General features: G+C 46.0%; 1 protein-coding gene across 2 annotated transcripts in view; it reads left to right on the plus strand.

Annotated features, from left to right (window-relative positions):
• The window catches only part of PHC3 (polyhomeotic homolog 3), a 499,049-nt gene that overhangs the window by 115,045 nt on the left and 364,670 nt on the right, over positions 1-19,334 (plus strand). For both annotated transcript variants that reach the window (XM_086944295.1, XM_086944296.1), the window contains one exon: positions 7,030-7,188. In XM_086944295.1, the coding sequence (XP_086800421.1) occupies positions 7,030-7,188 (159 nt within the window). The remainder of the gene's footprint in view (positions 1-7,029; positions 7,189-19,334) is intronic.

Below are 19,334 nucleotides of genomic sequence, written 5' to 3' on the forward strand. Positions count from 1 at the left end.
GTTGTCCTGCCCCCTCCGTGCCCGTGCTTGCTGTCTTGCCCCCCCTCGTTGCTTGTGCTTGGTGTCCTCCCCCCCCCCTTGTTGCTTGTGCTTGCTGTCCTGCCCCCCCTTGTTACTTGTGCTTGCTGTCCTGCCCCCTCGTTGCTCGTGCTTGCTGTCCTGCCCCCCTCGTTGCTTGTGCTTGCTGTCCTGCCCCCCTCGTTGTTTGTGCTTGCTGTCCTGCCCCCTCTCATTGCGCTGTCCTCCCCACCCCTCGTTGCTTGTGCTTGCTGTCTTGCCCCCTTGTTGCTTGCTCCACTGCCCCCGTTGCTCGTACTTGCTGTCCTGCCCCCCCTCGTTGCTTGTGCTTGCTGTCCTGCCCCCTCGTTGCTTGTGCTTGCTTTCCTCCCCCCCTCGTTGCTTGCTCCCCTGCCCCCGTTGCTCGTGCTTGCTGTCCTGCCCCCCCTCGTTGCTTGTACTTGCTGTCCTGCCCCCCCTCATTGCTTGTGCTTGCTGTCCTGCCCCCCTCGTTGCTTGTGCTTGCGGTCGTGCACCCCCTCGTTGTTGGTGCTTGCTGTCCTTCCCCCTCGTTGCTTGTGCTTGCTGTCCTGCCCCCTCATTGCTTGTGCTTGCTACCCTGCCCCCGTTGCTCGTGCTTGCTGTCCTGCCCCCCCCTCATTGCTTGTGCTTGCTGTCCTGCCCCCTCGTTGCTTGTGCTTGCTCACCTGCCCCCCCTCGTTGCTTGTGCTTGCTGTCCTGCCCCCTCATTGCTCGTGCTTGCTGTCCCCCCCCCCTCGTTGCTTGTGCTTGCTGTCCTGCCCCCTCGTTGCTTGTGCTTGCTCTCCTGCCCCTGCCCCCTCGTTGCTTGTTGTGCCTCTGTCCCCTGCCCTGCTTGTTATCCGGTTTTTGTGCCTCTGTGCCCCCCTGCCCCCTCGTTGCCTGTGCTTGCTGCCCCATCGTTGTTTGTGCTTGCTCTCCTGCCCCCTCGTTCCTTGTTGTGCCTCTTTGCCCTGCTTGTGATCCGGTTTTTGTGCCTCTGTGCCCCCCTGCCCCCTCTTTGCTTGTGCTTGCTGTCCCCTCGTTGCTTGTGCTTGCTCTCCTGCCCCGCCCCCTCGTTGCTTGTTGTGCCTCTGTGCCCTGCCCTGCTTGTGATCCGGTTTTTGTGCCTCTGTGCCCCCCTGCCCCCTCGTTGCTTGTGCTTGCTGCCTCCTCGTTGCTTGTGCTTACTCTCCTGCCCCTGCCCCCTCGTTGCTTGTTGTGCCTCTGTGCCCTGCTTGTGATCCGGTTTTTGTGCCTCTGTGCCCTGCTTGTGATCCGGTTTTTCGTGCATCTGTTCCCTAGGGCGTTACTGGGCAAAGAGCTCTGTCTGTGTGTGTGTGTGTGTGGCTCTGTCTGTGTGTGTGTGTGTGTGGCTCTGTCTGTGTCTGTGTGTGTGGCTTTGTCTGTGTGTGGCTTTGTCTGTGTGTGTGGCTTTGTGTGTGTGTGTGTGGCTCTGTCTGTGTGCGTGCGTGTGTGGCTTTGTGTGTGTATGTGGCTTTGTCTGTCTGTGTGTGTGTGTGTGGCTTTGTCTGTCTGTGTGTGGCTTTGTCTGTGTCTGTGTGTGGCTCTGTGTGTATGTGTGGTTCTGTGTGTTAGTGTGTGTGGCTGTGTGTGTGTGGCTGTGTGTGTGTGTGTGTGTGGCTCTGTGTGTGTGTGTGTGTGTGTGTGTGGCTGTGTGTGTGTGGCCCTGTGTGTGTGTGGCTCTGTGTCCGCTAATACTCTCTACTACTCTCTAATGCTCATCTATTGCCATTGTAAATGACAATACCATTTATTTATGTTTAAAAAAAATGAAAAATTAAAAAAATGCAATGTCAATAGCTCTAACTTTAATAAAGCCGAGACCATTGCATTGTAAATGCTTGTTTACTGTGATGATTTTAAATAATGGTTAACAATAAATCAAAAATAAAAATATAAAAGTATTCTGAGCAAAAACTGAACAAATCTAATGCTGGTTACAATGCTTTAAAAGTCTTAAGTGTGGTTATTGTCCATAAGCGATTGCCTTGCCAATCACACTGTATCTTTGTCATGAAATGTAACGGGGAGCTGTGGAGTAAGCCTTAGCGAGAACTGTCATCTTTTATTAATCTTTCTCGTAGCTTCTCTTCAGTGTTCTTCAATCCCAGTATCCTAGTAAAAAATATCAACATGTGTGGGATTTCAGAGGGGGTCTCGAATAGATTCGCTGACACAGGTTGTTGGGGTAGTGCAGGTTTTATTATTTTATATAGTCTGCGTTTCTGTACAGGCACACGGTAAAACGGTAGGGGTTGTTCTGCCTCCTCCGTGGTGGATCTTCCCCCTCCAGAGCGTCGATCCCAAGGTCTCCTGGGAGTTGTAGGCCGTTTCCCCGCCGTCTCGAGGTCCTCGTTGTGCCGGTATACCAAAAAGAAAGGAAAACTGTCTTAGTTAAAGTGTTCAGTACGACACTTCTTGTAGGGAAAAGGGGGTGGGGAAACACACGTGCAAACCCGTACCCCTGCTCGGTGACGTGACCCCTTGTACTTAAAATATAACAAGGGTGTGCAGATGGGGTTTCGTGCATTCAATGGGGCTTGCCTCGTCTAATGCCCGCCCACCCTGTGAACTTGGACCGTACCTGGTCGAGCCACACTTCCGTGTTAGTGTGGCTGGGCGATGCGCGATCCACAGAGCCTCCTGGCTTACGGCAGTAGTCGCCCTCAGCTTCGTCCTCCGGTCCTGGCGCCGCCTTCTCCCCTGGGGTCTCCTCGTAGCTCCGCTCCGCCTGATGTTCTCTCCCCGTCCTCCTCCGAGGTCGCGCTCCGTTTCCCTCATCTTTCCTGCGATGTTCTTCCACTTCCTCCGCCTCCCTACTACGCTCTCCTTCCTCTTCGTCCTCCGTCCTCCGATCTTCGTCCTCCTCCGTCCGCCGATCCTCGTCCTCTTCCGTCCACTCCGCTCCGCTGTCTCTCCACTCACGCCACCAGTCTCCTACTCCGCCTCCGGGTGTCTCGCACACCTGGTTCGACTCCGGGATGGGTTTTACCTCTTCGGGGAGGGCGTGCCGCCATTCCAGATCCGCCCCCTTAAAGGTGTAAGGCTGCCAGGTCTCCACATCGGGTCGTCTTCGGATGACATTGGGCGTGTTCCAAGCCTCTGTATGCTGTATAAAAAGGGCAGAGACATTAATAGGCATACCAGGGGGCCCCTCGACCGGGTCCCCCATGTCACAACATGTTATGACCCTGCCATTTTATGAGTCTTCTCAGGACTGAGAAATGAAAACTCGTAGACCAGGGGCGGCTGGTGACATTTGAAAGTGGTAGGGCGCAAACTGATTTGCATACTGCACCGTAGCGAGCGAGTGCAGCGAGCGAGCCCGAACCCCATAAGGGGGGTTTGGGTGGGGTTACAATTTTGAAAAAAGTAAAGAAAAATCGTGCATTTTCAAGCAAATTTGAGAAAGCAGGAAGGTTAATAAAGCAATTGTGAAAGTGCAGTTATTACATTAATAGATGGCATCACATAGGTAGCTGCTTCTTCAGTATAACCACAGAGCTTCATACATTCCGTCCTATTACGCTCAGGTGCTGAATAAACCCCTCTCTCTCCTATATGTCTTACTCCTCTCTTCTTGTACTCTTCACTGCCCCCTCAATCCACTCCTCCCTTCTTCCGGCCTCCGTGTACCTCTTGACTCAGGTCTCAAACACCCCAGTGCTCTATTGACCACAAAGTAACTCCCCCCCCCCCCCAGTATACCAACCCCTGCCTCTCTACAGTCTACCCCATCAGTAGCCATGTATTGGTGATCATCATGGCCGCTCTCGTCCTCCTCGCCCGGTCTGTACCTTTGCCTCTTGTACTCACCCTTGAGCCCGCTGCACCTCCTCGCTGCCCCAAGTATTATAAGACACCCCCACTATTCACGATCACTGCCTGCTTCTTTCGGCCTGACTGCTTCGTCTGAACCATCTCACTACCCTCTCTGTACCACCCATGATCTCATAGAACTGCTGTTCCATAGTTATCGCCTCGCTGTCCTCTCAGGGACGTAGCTTCATGGTGTGGTGAGGTGAGGGTGTTTTTGGTGCTGCCTCGTCATTCCTGTAGTGTCCATTTAACATTGATGTGTGGGCACACTCCCTAATCTTTGGGCATACAGTCATCGCTGCTGGCAGGCAGGCAGGGTCAATTGAACTTTACGTTGCCGAGGTCTGAACACATTGCTCCCTATACGATTGCTTTAAGTGGAGTGCGCTCCTCGACCCGACAGTAATTAAATGTAACTTTGAAAACGGTCCCTGTTGGGCCCTATATTCGTATCCTGCTCGCTGATCAATTTCTGTGAAAACTTTTAACTAATACACGTGAGGTCCCTGTTTACGTCTCTAGCGTATTTTACTCCACCTTATTTTCCTTAAAGTATCATAGCTTTTTTTTCCAGATTTCGTTTTTTTTAAAGCAAGTTAAGATTCTGATTTTTGTGCAGTTTTATAAGGCGAGAACTCGGCCCGAACGTATCAGAGCGTATTACACGAGCACAGTTATTTTACAGACTGACACGTTCATTTCTAGGCGCGGGGAGATTGCGTGCACTGGGAGGCAATCCCTGCAACAGGCCTGTTAAACACCACTAAGTCAGCCTCCTTGTAATATTGAGTATCATCACACACACTGTCTTAGTGTCTAACAGTCTTGCCATTGAACGGATATATCTACGATCTCAAGAATCTACACCAACTTCATGACGCAGTCTAGTTCTACTAAATGACAAAGCAATTCAGGATTTTTAAAAACATACACATGCAGCACGCACCCACCTACTGTCTGTGTCTCAGTGATTGAACTGTGACGATTCGACGTGACTGTCTGGTGTGTGGACCGTAGGACGTCTGCTGGTGGGCTCAGGCTGAGGCTGCTGGCTCTGCACGTGGCGACGACGACGACACTAAGTTCTGTTACAAATAGAAATAGAAAGAAGTAACTTTTACAGAAGACGTCACGGCGCGCACGCAGCGTCCCGAATGCCATGGCCAATCACTGCATGGCTTCATGCTGAAGTCACACAGTGATTATATATCAAGTGCTGAGCAGTGTCTGCCACTCTGCCTCACCCACGCGCAACCTCCAATAATGGATGTTGCGCGGTGGACCAGCCACTAGGGGGGCACACTGAGCACTCGCCCTGGCGGCCCTTGTAAAAGCCGGGGCCCGGCTGAAGCAGCACCCCCGGCCCCTTCGTACCCTCTCTCTATGGCTCAGCTGTTTGTAGCACATCAGCGCATGCTTCGGGCAAGTCACAGCCCACTAATCCTCATGCGCATAGTGCTGCTGGCCTGCTGCAGACTGTCACTCAAGCTGCAGCAGACCAGCAGCCCCGCCCCCACCCCCCTGGCACTCCGGACCGCACCGCATCATAACATAATTATTACTACCATCGTGTCCCCGTGTTCCGCGCTGCGCTGTGGCGCTAATTTGTCAATGTTTTTAATACAGTAGTTAGTAGTTGCCACGGTGCGTCCAGGCTTAGTGGGGCTACGCCCCTATACCCCAATGGACCCACCCCAGCTGTCGTAGACTAGACTGCCATGCGTGAAGTTATCAAAGAGGCCTTAACGGTAAATTCTGTCAGGGGTTGTTTGTCTTATAGAATAAATGATTGTCAAATGTCTCAGCACAGGTGGCTAGTATATTTAATTGAAACGTGCCCTTCACATGACACATCTTGTTTCAGACCTCTTCTAACCCGGAGCCGCATGCAGTGGCCGCTCTTTGATAGGTTTATCCCAGGTGATCAAAGTACATTATTTTTTGTAAGTGCCTTGTGTTGCTTTATTACTTTTATTTCTGTGTTCTGGCTTGGATCTGAGTCTGGTGGCCTGAAAATAAAATCAGTACCAGATGAGATATAAAAAACTGTACTGGAGATCCCAAAGCATATATCAAAGCCAGAATATGATAACAACACCTAACTGTGCATCAAAATGTGATCGTAATCCAGACCTTTTGCTTCTCAATTATTCGAGATCTTTTATGTGATGCAAGTATGTTCAACATGAAGGCAGATAACTATTAGTTATCAGATTGTGGGACAATATGACTCAAATCAAATAATGAGTTACAATTTTATGTGGTGCCATTGTATGCCTGTGTTGCAGTCGTTGGCTGCTGTGGACTAATGGTGTAGCTGTTATACAGCAGGAGACCAGAAATACAACAATCCTATGTCATCTGGTGGGTGTAGTCCTGCATTTTATGTGAGCATGAGTGGAAGCATTCTATGCTAGAGGATTATAAGTGTATCCAACATGTGTAAGGCGTGTTTCAAATGGTCTGTGTCTCGTGCTCTCTAGACACATCTCATCTGCCTTTCCCGATGGCAAGAAACCTATGGTGCTCTTTGTCAATATCCTGATTACTCGAGCGGTCCACCAAGTCCTCTAGTTAATCTTCCCAAGTTGAAGGGCAAAGCATGTATTTCTCACCAACATTTCTCCAATCCGAGGCATTCCAACCGGTAAAGGATTCATGAAGAGGCTCTGGTAAGCATTTGGGTTCAGTTGTGGGAAAGGCACTTGTCACAGAGGGGGAGAAATGGAGCTTTTCTCCTCTTCTATTTCTCCTTCCACCCCAGTACTTCTGGAAGTGATGTGGAAATAGTATTCCCACTTCTCCTTCCCACCCCGACACCCAGTAGCGAGGCTATAGGTGATGGAGTGAATGGGGATTTGTGTTCCTTGGACCTGAGTTCCCTTCCCTGACTTGCAGCTCCGATCTTCCTTGTGGCCTCACTGATCTGAAGGTTGCACCCTCAAACATATTACTGGCAGAAGGAGACATACAAGATGTATATTAGATTCCTGAAAATCCCCATTTGATCAGCCTCATTTCGTGCTGAACCCCTTTATGCTAGTCAAACATATGGGATTAATAAGAATACATGGTTCCACTGATTGAAGTTTTTTGATTAAGTGAGAATTGTGCTTACAAGAGAGAAATGTGTTGGCAATTACAGTTTCATTTTCTTAATGCATCACCTAGGTTATTCAGCAAGCACTGCAACGTCCTTCAAGCTCAGCAGCTCAATACCTACAGCAGATGTACGCAGCTCAACAACAGCATATAATGTTGCAGACAGCTGCCCTTCAACAGCAGCACATAGGAAGCACCCAGTTACAGAGTCTTGCAGCTATTCACCAGGTATTATTGAAATGAGACCTCCATGACTGGACTACATGGAATAGGGAGGAAACTGGATGAGTACTAACCAAATAAATGTATTGTCAATTGAATTATTTGCACATAATGTTAACTTAAATAATGTATGGAATATATTATATATGGGGAATATTTAATTTGGTAGATGTACACCAGTCTATTTGTGAGCTGTGAAGTTTAAGGTTAGGGAATCCTGCAATCCAGAATAATGAAATAATTGCCTGACATTGCCATTACACAGTGATATCCCATTTTTGGACCATTAGATCTAAATATGTATTTATATTTATTTATAGATCTCTTCCAAAGGCCTCACATGCCGGGCGGCTGTGGTTCACTCCATAGTTGGTGGTGCGATTCCGCAGCTGGACCAAGCTGTATCAATCTCTCCAAAAATGTTACATTCTGTATCAAAGAATCACACTCACGAGTAGGGTGTTGTTCTTTTAAATTTCACAGTGGTTTAAAATCTGGCAAGTAACCCAACGCGTTTCAGTACCTTTGGACCTTGTTCACTGGCTCAAGGTGAACATGATCTGGAGGCTCTGAAATGTACCAGATTTTAAGCCACTGTGAAATAAATTAAACTACACACTATTCATGAGTGTGACTCATTGATGCTACAGAATGAAACATTTTGGGGGAGATCTATTTATATATAGTTTTATACTTTTTTTTTACTGAATGCTAATTATAGGTGCATTTTCTACAGAACATTTAATACTATGTATTGCATTATTTAATTTATTGATCAAACATGTCAATATTTAAATAATGACTGTGAACACCTGCTAGACATCTGAAAATTATTGTTCTTAAATTGTTATTAAGAACTGTATTAACCAGCTCATTCTGTAAAACCAAGCAAAGGAGCACATTTGGGTGATTAACCCAGCATTTATTTTCCATGGAAAAAAATGTATCCCCATCAAAACAAGGAGCTAAGGTGTACATGCCACTTTAGTGCTATGTAGGCCTTATTTCACGTAATGACAGCGCAGGTAAGTACGGTCAAATCACATTTGGAATATAAGTGGGACATTGCTTTACAGCACTGCTGGAATAAATATAAATTGTGCAGGGCTTGGTTGATCATTTTATGCCCTGCCATTTAGAATGTTTGTGCTGTGGTTTTCGGGACATTTCCTTGGTCTAAAAAAATGCTACATAATACATCATAAAGGATTTGAAAATGGGGAACTGTATTGTACAGCTGTGAAGCTCTTGTTTTATCCACCACATATATCTCCTCCTCTCCTCTACCACCACAGAAATTAGAATTTTGCCATCCAGTATCCATGTTTCAAGGCCTTTAGAGTAGAAAAAAATATGATTCCAGACCGAATTTCACCCAACTTGTCTCTTTTTTAGAGTTTTTAAATCTCTTTAGAAGACCTGAAAATATTAAGTCGAGAACAGGCCAACAATTGGTTGTTACAATTGCGGCAAATTTAATCGACCCAAAAACTCGTGGTTATACAGTTTCAAAATTCTGTTAATCTCAATTAATTAGATGCTTGTAGCACTTCAGCCATTCGGTGACCATAAACACTACTCACATCTCTGGAATCTTTGATGTGCTTCTCTGAATCCCTCTATTTAATTTTCAGTCATAGACATGGGGTCAGGGGTGTGTTCACAATCTTAGGTGTGTTTGAAGTGGAGGCCCACGAACCATCTCAAATTATTTAATGAGCGGAACAACCCTGATGACATTCAAGACAGGATAAATACATGGATGATGATAGCTAGATAAGATATCTGCCAGGGTGTCCGAATGTGTGGTGTCTGGTAAAAGTACCACTAGCAATGGCATGATAATAGAATACCTAACAACGGTGATCTAGTGGACAAGTACCCCTGGCCTGCCCCAACAATAACTGTAAACTGCTGGTGCAATTTGCTAACACTCCTCCTCCCATTCCCGACTGCCTGTTGTGGTGAGGGTGATTTGCATATGGCTCCAGCCCAAAGCACCTTAACACTACCCTTCTCAAGGTGAATAAACGTGCCACCATGGTGTACACGCACCATCTCACTGCTCTCCTGCATCTTGAAGACCTCACACTGAAGTTGCTAAGGAAGAGCACATACACTTAATATCAGCACAGGAAAATATAGTGAAAATAACCTGCATCACAACCTGGATTTGAGTTACCCATTCATGCAAAGCACATTATTAGCCTTATTGACACTGGTGCAACCTTATGTATGATGTCATGGTGAAATTATTGTTCACTAAAACTAACACCGCTACTTAAGACCTCACAAATGTATATAAAAGTGGCAGCACATTGTCAACAACATTGCTAGCACTTCAAGACCACAGTGTCTTACCTTCAATAGACAATCACAGCAACATTTATGCTAATTGAAACATACTAATTTCTTTCAGAGCAGCTGAGTCACTCCAAAAGATAGAATTCTTGCATGAATACAAGAGTACAACCTAGGAAGGATGCTGTTAGAGTTTCTTTATGTTCAAGGGGATTGGTTATCTGAAAAGCAAATGTATAAGACTATATATCGACTAATCAGTCAAACCAGTGGCACTAAGGTATCAAAGAATTCCCTTTTACGTAAGAGAACAGGTGGTGATAATTAAAAAAAAAAGTTAAAGGACCCGCCCACTGTTTCACACCAATGATGGTTGCCCACAAGCACAAACAACATGGAGAGGTGTGGGGCTCTGTTAGTAGGAGGATGCCCGACCAAGCCATAAAAAGAGCACCACGTCACACCAACTGTCAACTTGATAATAGAAGTGAAAAAAGTGAAGGGCTTTTCTTAGATTGACCTTAAAGCAAGCTGTCATCACCTTCGCCTACCCAAGTCACCAAGATAAATTTCTCAACACACGTGGGTCTTACAGGTATAAATGGCTAATCTTTGGCTTCTCCCAACACAGCTAGAGTTTTCAAAACCTCATTCAAAAGACGCTGTCTGGACTTTTAGAAGTCATACATTTTAATAATCATATTTTGTATACCTAACATCTAGAACAGAACCATGATCGTCTCCTTAGTGTTGCTGTGGCAAATCTGAGAACGTGACCTCATGCTGCACCAATGAAAGTGTGAATTCCTCACGCAAGGAATTAAGTCTTTGGGAAAAAATTGACTTCGAAAGGAGTAGCACCAGACTCCAAAAAGGTGAAAGATATTGGTGCAGCTTCTTTACCTCTGAATGTCTCCCAGGTCCACAGTTTCCTCAGAATTGTCACATACTGTGGGCACTTCATACAGAACTGGACTTCGCTGACTAAGTCAAGGAGAGACTAAGGGCCTGATTTATATTTCGGCGGACAGGGTACTCTGTCACAATGGTGACGGATATCCCGTCCACCCAAATATAAATACCATAATATCCTTTAGGATTTATATTTTGGCGAACGGGATATCTGTCACCGTTGTGACGGAGTAACCAGTCCGCTGAAATCTAAATCAGGCCCTTAATGAAATCTAATGCCTTCCGGACCGGTCAAAGACCTGGACACATCTTTTTGGAACACTAACAACTGATTAGCCTCAGAGACAACCATGACATTCATGGTCTATCCAAGCCAACTGAGTTCTCAGTTGATGCCGGCCCCACTGACATAGGTGCTATCTTGTTTCACCAGCAGCAAAATTACCATTGTGCAACTGATGCTATATAGTAGCAAAACCCTTACACAAACAGAACAGAACTTTTCTCAACAAGAAAGAGGTCATAACAATTCTGTGGGGTTGTTTTAATTTACTCATCTACCTATACAGAACACATTCAAAGTGCACACAGACCACAAGCCGCGTGTGCCAGTTTTCCAGGGGTCCACAGCCATACAACCTCCTCAAATCGAAATATTTAGTACTCCAAGTACAGGAGTATTTATTCAAAGTTGTTTACCGCTCTGGCTGAGGGAATCCAGTGGACTACTTATTGTGTCACCCTGCAAAGGTGCTAAATAAGAAGCCGCACAAGGTGCCAATATGGAAGAATACATCTGAATTGCAGACAGGGACTCCAGGGCACGTCCTTTCACCCCAAATGAACTAACTTTAATATCTAAAAGCTTGAGTGCCTCTTGGTTGCGGAAGATGTAGTATGAAACAACAAATGGCGATCTGTCCTGCAGCCTACTTGGGTCATCTGCCTACTTTTCATCTGTAGTAAAGTGAAAAACCACACAATCCCAGCTGGTTTGCCCAAACCAAGGTATTGTTTTCCGGAATATGATGTAAATGGGGCCTATTGGTACATATTTATGTAGTATTTATCACTTACATACTATGTACTTTTTTCTTCTCTATCACATGCTATTTTTTATTCTACCAGTTTATGTACAGAAGCCCAGTCCAGTTATTTCTCACTGAGAAATAATTGGTCTTTAATGAAGAAGTATGTATTTTCTTCCTCCCCTCTTTGAAGATGTGTCCATATGTTTTTCAGTTTAAAAAAAAGGGTCCTCTACTTTTTTGTCTAAGGACAACCATCCATATCGGTTAATTTGGACAGCTAAATTACATCAGCTGAAATGGAAAGGAGGAAGTCTTCTGGGCTGTGAAGCCAAGGTAGGGACAGACACATTAACAAGGAACAAGCCTTCTTACCAAGGTGCTTTTTGCCTGAATAAAATGCAAAAGTGTGTAATGGATCAATCTGCAAATGTAAAGGATGCTTGGAAGGCGGTATTGGCTTCAGTCAATTGAGTCAATAGTTAACAATAGGAAGATCATTGACTTCTTCCTGGTTGTGTAAGGCCAGAAATAGGAATAGAATAGATTGATTCCTCAAGACGTATTTGCTTCCTTATTGTATTGTTCGGAAATATTCCTGCTTTGTAATTTAAACTGCTGTGACAGCTCCAGTAAATGCTGGGTCCTTCATAGATGCATTCACTACTCCTCCTGTTTATGCTTGATAGTTCTGCTCACATTTGCCTATGCTATTGTCGCAATTGTAATCTCAGGGTTACATTGGCACTATTCAGTGTAAGATGTGTTCACTTCCAAGGGGTCAATTCACAACTTTGTTTATGTCTCTCCCATCCTGTTGGTGAAGCTATATTGCACTGGTCATGTTGGAACTTACAATGTAGGTAATTCTGTAAGTAAAAAAATCTACTATTGCCACTTTTGCAAGTGTTGATAAATGAAATTAAGCTCTTATGATTCTATTCACGTTCAGCTTTAAAAACCCACCTATGTTCATATTTTCTTGAACTTTGCAATCTCAGCCACAACACCATCATGTGGTAAATGTTTTGATACTTGCCTCTGACCTATATTTCCAGTACTACTTTCAGGCCTTAGAGTTCTGGTGTCCAGTTAGTATTATGGTAATAGTATTTACCTGATAGTCTTTAGGAACCTTTAACCTTTTGCATGCTCATGACGAGCTGAGCTCGTCATGAGGCACGCTGCTGCGGTGCTCATGACAAGCTCAGCTCGTCATGGGCCGTGGAACGCTCAGGTGCGGGGAGAATTCCGTTCTGCTGTGCTGAGCGTTCCACGGGAGCCAATGCACCTGTGACGAGCTGAGTTCGTCATGAGCACAGGAGCGCCGTAGCTCATGACGAGCTCTGCTCGTCATGAGCATGTGGGCGCCCCCTCCCCCCCAGCACAGCGGGGGAATTACCCCCGGAGCGAAGGGGTTAAAGGTGATAAGCACTGAAACATGTTAACTAAGTTTTCCCTGAATAGTGACTCCTTTATCATTAACTTTAAATCCCCCCATCCGAAGCTCTCTAACACAGGTTTCCATTCTCACACTAGCTTACTACTTAGATATTACATTCACGTGGGTTGTTCTACATACCACATTGTGGAGGTGTAGCTGATCTTTTTGGTGAGAGTTCAGTGATAAAAGGAACACATAAGGAATATGTTTGGCCACCCTTCCCAATGTCTTGTCCTCTCCTTGTATGCCCTTTGCTCATTATCATGAGATTGTTAGTCAAACACAGTCTTGATGAACTTGATTTAACATTGCAATATCAGCTTAATCTTTTGGTATTCATTTAGAACTGGTGAGTGACTGCACCTATGCAAAATTGTTTTGCCTTCTGCATCTCATTACCAAATATTCTATCACAGTTATACCTCTTCCAACGGGAAGAGTACCATTAATAGTTGATGAAGCTTTAACCATACAGCTAACACACTTTCAGTTTACAGGTACTGTAATGTTAGCCATTACTGTGCTATTATTATGTCTCTTTGTTTTACTATCATGTGGTATATTAAGCACTCAGCTTAAATTCTCTTTCTGTCCCCAGGTCAAGCAACTGCAATATTTGTTATTTTTCACCTGGCTTCTTGCAAATAATAACATACCTGGTTTGAAGTAACCTGTTCCATTTTGCTTCTCATTCTGCTGGCCCCTTACTTGATTCCATCTTTTCTCTAGAAGGACTCCTTCAATATGGATGAATCACTTTTCTATTCCTTAGTCTTTTAGGTTGTAGACCATCTCTGGTTTAAATACACATTTCTATGTATAACCTCTTTTTTTGACTAAACATACCTTCTAGATGTGTAAACCTTGTGTAGACTTTTTTGATGCCTTTATTCTCTCGTCTCTGGATCCCCAGTGCCATAAAAACACACCACCATTGTTATGGCATGCTCCAGCATACCTCAGTTTAACTCCCAATTGGCTGCTGCCATGTACTGCTACAAAGCCCTGGATTAGGACTGTAAAGATCATTACTACAAAGATGCTAAAGGCATGAACAAGTTACTAGAAAAGCAAATAAATGTGTTTAAAGAGTTCTCTTATTCATTAAAGAACCTTCACACCTTTCATCTTGTGCCCCCTTTACTTCAGCTCTGGTTGAATTGTATCTTAATTTCCAAACTAGACAACATATCATCATTCACCAAAATATATCTTCTCCTTCCTATGGCAATATCTTGAATGACATAAACAAACTTGAGATCCACACATTCCCCTATTTCACTTAGAATACTCTGCCTTACTTTGCTCAGGCTTGTTCAGGCTATTCTCATGCTAAATCTGGTGCCCTCCTTAATGCCCGTCCACACCCTTTTGCCAAATCCTCAAATCTTTGGTCTCTACAGGTATTTAACATAGACCATTAAAGGTACTTTTTCTTTACTCTGCTCAAAAAGGTGTAATTGAACCGTAGAATAATTTCAATTACTGTTGTATATATTTACTCCCTACTCTAGTGAAGTAAGTTGGAGAGATGATGGTGTTGCAGTCATGATACTTCTGATGGATACATCTGCCAGTGGATTCCTCACCTTGTGAATATCCCCTTGCGTCAGCAACATTAGGAAATTCTTTTTGTAGCTTCGCTCCGGTGACGTCACAGTAGCACGGCATCGCGCGCGGCTACGCTGACGTCACCGACTCCATAATAGGCCCACGTCGGCGTGATGACATCAGTTATGTTCCCTTTTTTCTGCGTCGTCGACGCTAACGGTTTTCGAGGGATCCTCAGTAGCTGTTTAGTAACTTTGTTATTGTTTGTTTCTTCTGGTGTCTTCTTGCTTCTTTGTCACCTGTTGAAGTGTCCTAGAAGAATACCGGGTTCAAGCCGTGCAGAGAATGCAGGAAGATAATGTCGATCACGGATCCGCATGAGGATTGCATCTGGTGCCTGAGTTCGGACCATGATGTTCAAGGTTGCTCTTCCTGTAAGAAGATGAACCCGAAGGCCCTTCGTGAAAGAGAGGCTAAACTTCTGGTAGCCAAGTTAAAAGGTAAAAAGGAGAAGAAGTCTTCGAGGACACGATCGAGGCGGTTGAAGACGAGGTCGAGGTCTCGCACACCGTCGCCTTCGAAGTCATTGCCGGGGCATGCTTCTAGATCAACAAAGAAGAAGCACAAGAAGAGAAGGCATGAGTCTCAACATCACTCAGGCAAGAATTCGGATTCGAGACCGAAGTTGCCAGGTAGGAAACGTCGTAAAGAGCATTCCAATTCTCCAGTTGTGGATCTGGTAGGTGAGGTTTCACCTGTGGAGTCGCTGGAGCATTCACCGGCTCCGGTGTCGAATCCCTCTCCGGCGCCATCTCCATCTCCAGTTCGGGAGGAAGAAGTGGCTCCCTTACCAGAGGGTACGACGACTTCGGCTCATCAACCGGAGGAAGAGGAGATGAATCCGGTACCTCCTCAAGGGCAACCTGTGGGTCCATACACAGTTTTTAAACGCGATGTATGGAGTCTATTCGAGAGCTATCTACCCCTCTGGTGCACCTGCGGGTCCCATGGGTCCGATGGCATACAACCTGGGAGTTCCCCAGTCTTTTGCTCCAGCTCCCTTTATGCCATTTATGCCGGTGTCGACTCCGCTATGGCATTTCTTGGCGCCGTCGAGGTCTTCAACGCCGATACCTTTGTCTCCGGCGCCGGCCCGACCTCGAGAGCATCGGCCTATGCATCCGGATCCAATCTCGACGCCGGCTCCGGCTCCGTCGAAGTCGATTGCGGATCCGCTGATGCCGCTCTTGAAGGAGAGGTTGAGGCGTGATGCTCAGCGTCTTCTGGAAGAACAAAGGTATAGAGAGGCTGACGTTGAAGAAGGTGAGCTGCAGGATGATAATTTTGATGACCTGAGGGAGGCTAGCGGATTGGAACTTTTGACAGACTGCGAGTTATCCTCTGTCTCGGATGCCCCTTCAAAGGATAATGCACCGTACCATGTGGTCATAAAAAAGGCAGCAGAACTTTTGAATTTAACTCTGCCTACTGCTGAGTTCAAGTCTAATTTGCTAACTGAAGTCCAACATTCTCAGTCTTCTGTTGTGGAACCTATGCTTCCTTTCAATGAAACTTTGACGGAACCTATTTTGGAAGTATGGAATAGACCTCTCTTGGCTCCTGCTGTTGCAAAAGGTGTTGCAAGGAGGTACAGGGTGGCGCCTGGTGACCCAGACTTTTTATCATCGCACCCTGTACCAGAGAGCTTGGTAATACAGGCAGCCTATTCGAAGAAATCTGTGGGGGCTTTCCCTCAGGTGCCTGGGGACAAAGAGTCAAAAAGCAGGACCAAACTGCTAAGGAAATGTTTTCATCGGTGAGTATGGCTCCTAAGTCTACGAATGCCACATGTCTCTTGGGGAGGTATATACATGCTTTGATGGACTCTGTAAGCCAATTGGCCCCAATGATTCCTCAACTATGCACTCCTCCTTACCCCCCCTCTCTTCACTCCCCTCTCTCTCCTAACTTTCATTATCCATTTCCGTCTCTATCTCTATCTCTATTCTCCCTGCCCCTTTAGACATGCTGGCTACAGTATCATTTTGTAACTCGTTCTCGCTTAAATTTTAGTCTATTTCATTGTTTGTTTTTCACCTGCCTTGTAAAGCGCTCTGATACTCTCTGGTCCTGTAGCGCTATATAAAACCTTTGAAATAAATAAATATAAATAAATAAATAAATAAATAAACAAGCTGCTGCAAGGCAAGTCATACAAAGTGGACTAGACACTGCTGACTCGGTGGCTAGAGTTATGGGGTCTTCAATTGCTATGAGAAGAGCAGCCTGGTTAAAGTCATCTGAATTCTCTGCGGACGTCCAAGCGGCATTATTAGATCTGCCCTTTGATGGCTCAGGTCTCTTTGGAGAGGTTTAAGGACAGCAGGGCTACAGCCAGATCATTGGGTCTACAGTCTAGAGGAACTGTGAACAAAAAATAAAGGGGTTTGGAAGGTCCTCCTTTTGTCCTTATAGACAGTCTCAACAGCAGCAGCAACAACAGCAACAAAATCCACTGTATAAGTCATACAGGGGTAGGCAAAAAGCTCATCCTTGAGGACCTCGGGTCTCCTCCTCCTCCTCCTCCTCTGCCTCAAACCAGCCCCCTCCAACCTCAGCAAAGCAGCCCTAGATCCGCCATTCCGGATCATGTGGGTCCTGTAGGAGGTCGGCTTACCTATTTTCTGCGGGATTGGGAATCGGTCACTTCGGACCTTTGGATTCCCAATCTCGTGGAGAATGGGTATGCACTTCCCTTTCAAGAATTCCCTCTGAATTACCCTCCTTGTCAAGGGTTTTGCTCAGAGGACCACCTGCTTCTTCTGCTGGAGGAAGTCCTGGCATTGTTAAGAAAAGGCACAATAGAGGTGGTTCCGGAGCAGGAAAGGGGTCAGGGATGCTACTCCCGGTATTTCCTGATTCCCAAGAAGGATGGCAGACTTCGTCCAATCCTGGATCTCAGGATCTTGAACTTGTATCTGAAGCAGGAGAAGTTCAAGATGCTCAACCTTGCACAGGTTCTTCAAGCGCTGCTGGAAGAAGACTGGATGTGTTGATCGACTTGCAGGATGCGTATTTTCATATCCCAATCCTGAAGTCGCACAGGAAGTATCTCCATTTTACGGTGGGTTCGCAACACTACCAGTTTGCGGTCCTTCCGCTTGGTCTTACTACTTCGCCTCGAGTCTTCACCAAGGTGATGGCTGTGGTGGCTGCACATCTCAGAAGGTTAGGGATTCCAGTATTCCCTTATCTGGACGATTGGCTGATCAAAGCGGAATCTCCAGAGAAAGTGCTCCATCATCTGCAAGTCAAAACTCAGTTGTTGTACAGGTTGGGTTTTTCGATAAATGTACCCAAATCTCACCTGGTGCCCTCCCAGCGCAACCTGTTCATAGGTGCGGTACTGGACACAACTGTATGTCGAGCATTCCCTCCTCCTCAAAGGATTCTCGACATACAGGAAATGAATCCTTTATTTTACAATGGAGCGGTCGTTCCAGTCCTGAAGGTCCTTCGTCTGCTCGGTCTGATGGCTTCCTGCATTCTGTTGGTCAACCATGCACGCTGGCACATGAGGGAAATCCAGTGGTGCCTCCGCAGGCAGTGGTATCAGCACAACAGAGATCTCAGGGAGTCTGTGAGGATCTCCAGAGAAGCTGCGGCGGATCTCTCTTGGTGGAGCATGGAGGGCAATCTGTCTCAAGGAAAGCCCTTTCATCTACCTCCATTGGTTGCCACAGTGATAACGGATGCATCCACTCTAGGGTGTGGTGCTCATCTGGGGGATCTGGAGATCATGGGCCTTTGGTCTCCAGAGGAAAGATTGCTTCACATCAATCTTCTAGAGTTGCGGCCGATACGTCTGGTGCTCAAGGCCTTCCTCCCTTCCCTTCGCGGTCAGTCGGTTCAGGTCCTAAAGGACAACACGACCGCGATGTGGTATGTCAACAAGCAGGGAGAAGTAGGGTTGCAGTGTCTCTGCAGAGAGGCTCTGCATCTCTGGTCCTGGGTTCAGGACCATCAGATTTGTCTGATTGCAAATCATCTGGCCGGAGTTCTGAACGTACGTGCAGACAGTCTCATCCGGCAGTTCTCAGCCGACCACGAGTGGAGGCTTCATCCAGAGTGTTGGACCTGGGGTTTCCAGATCACATAGGGTAGCCTGGCCCAGTGTAAGACAGTCAGACCTAGAGGCAAAAGATGTTAAGCTTGCGTCCCACCCTTCAGTAACTCAGCATCCTTCCATTCAAAAACGACACTACACCAGATTTCTAGGAAAATACACTCTGCTTTATAAAAACTCTCTGTTAGGTTTACGGCAGATTTCAGAGTCAGTACATTAAATATCTTCACATTCAATTATTAGTTCGTGCCAAGTTCTATAGGTCATTGACAATACTTTCTTCTCTTTTCCCGAAGGCCGGGAACTGAGCGATAAATTCTGTAACTTAAGCAAGCATTACATATACTGTACAAACTTAGATCAGGTATCAGCATTTGTCAAGCTTCTTTACAATAAGGCAAGGCTGTACATCACCCCTGAGGTCTTAGGGACATTACTACTATTGATAGGGAGTAACAGGTTCCATCAACAGGTTCATCACTAACACATTCTTTTCATTATTCCAGCAGCTGTGAATCTAAACAAGGGCAGGCAGGCTAATTCCTTATCTTATTCTGCTTCCTTTTGGCTCTCAGTGAATCTACCGAACTCTAGATAGCCTACACAAAAGAAACATTCCTCTCAATCAATCTGAAAGAGGTTCTCTCAACTATAACTAGGGGATGCCTTGCTGAAGGCCGATTCGCCTGTGAGCAAGTCCCGTACTCTTGTAGGCCTATTCAGGATATAGTTCACGGAGTTCCAGTCACCCCGCAGCACTTCCCCTCTTGTTCAGTTGGGCTTGTGTTAC

Source organism: Lissotriton vulgaris, chromosome 11 (genome assembly GCF_964263255.1).
Source record: "Lissotriton vulgaris chromosome 11, aLisVul1.2, whole genome shotgun sequence".
Classification (NCBI taxonomy): domain Eukaryota; kingdom Metazoa; phylum Chordata; class Amphibia; order Caudata; family Salamandridae; genus Lissotriton; species Lissotriton vulgaris.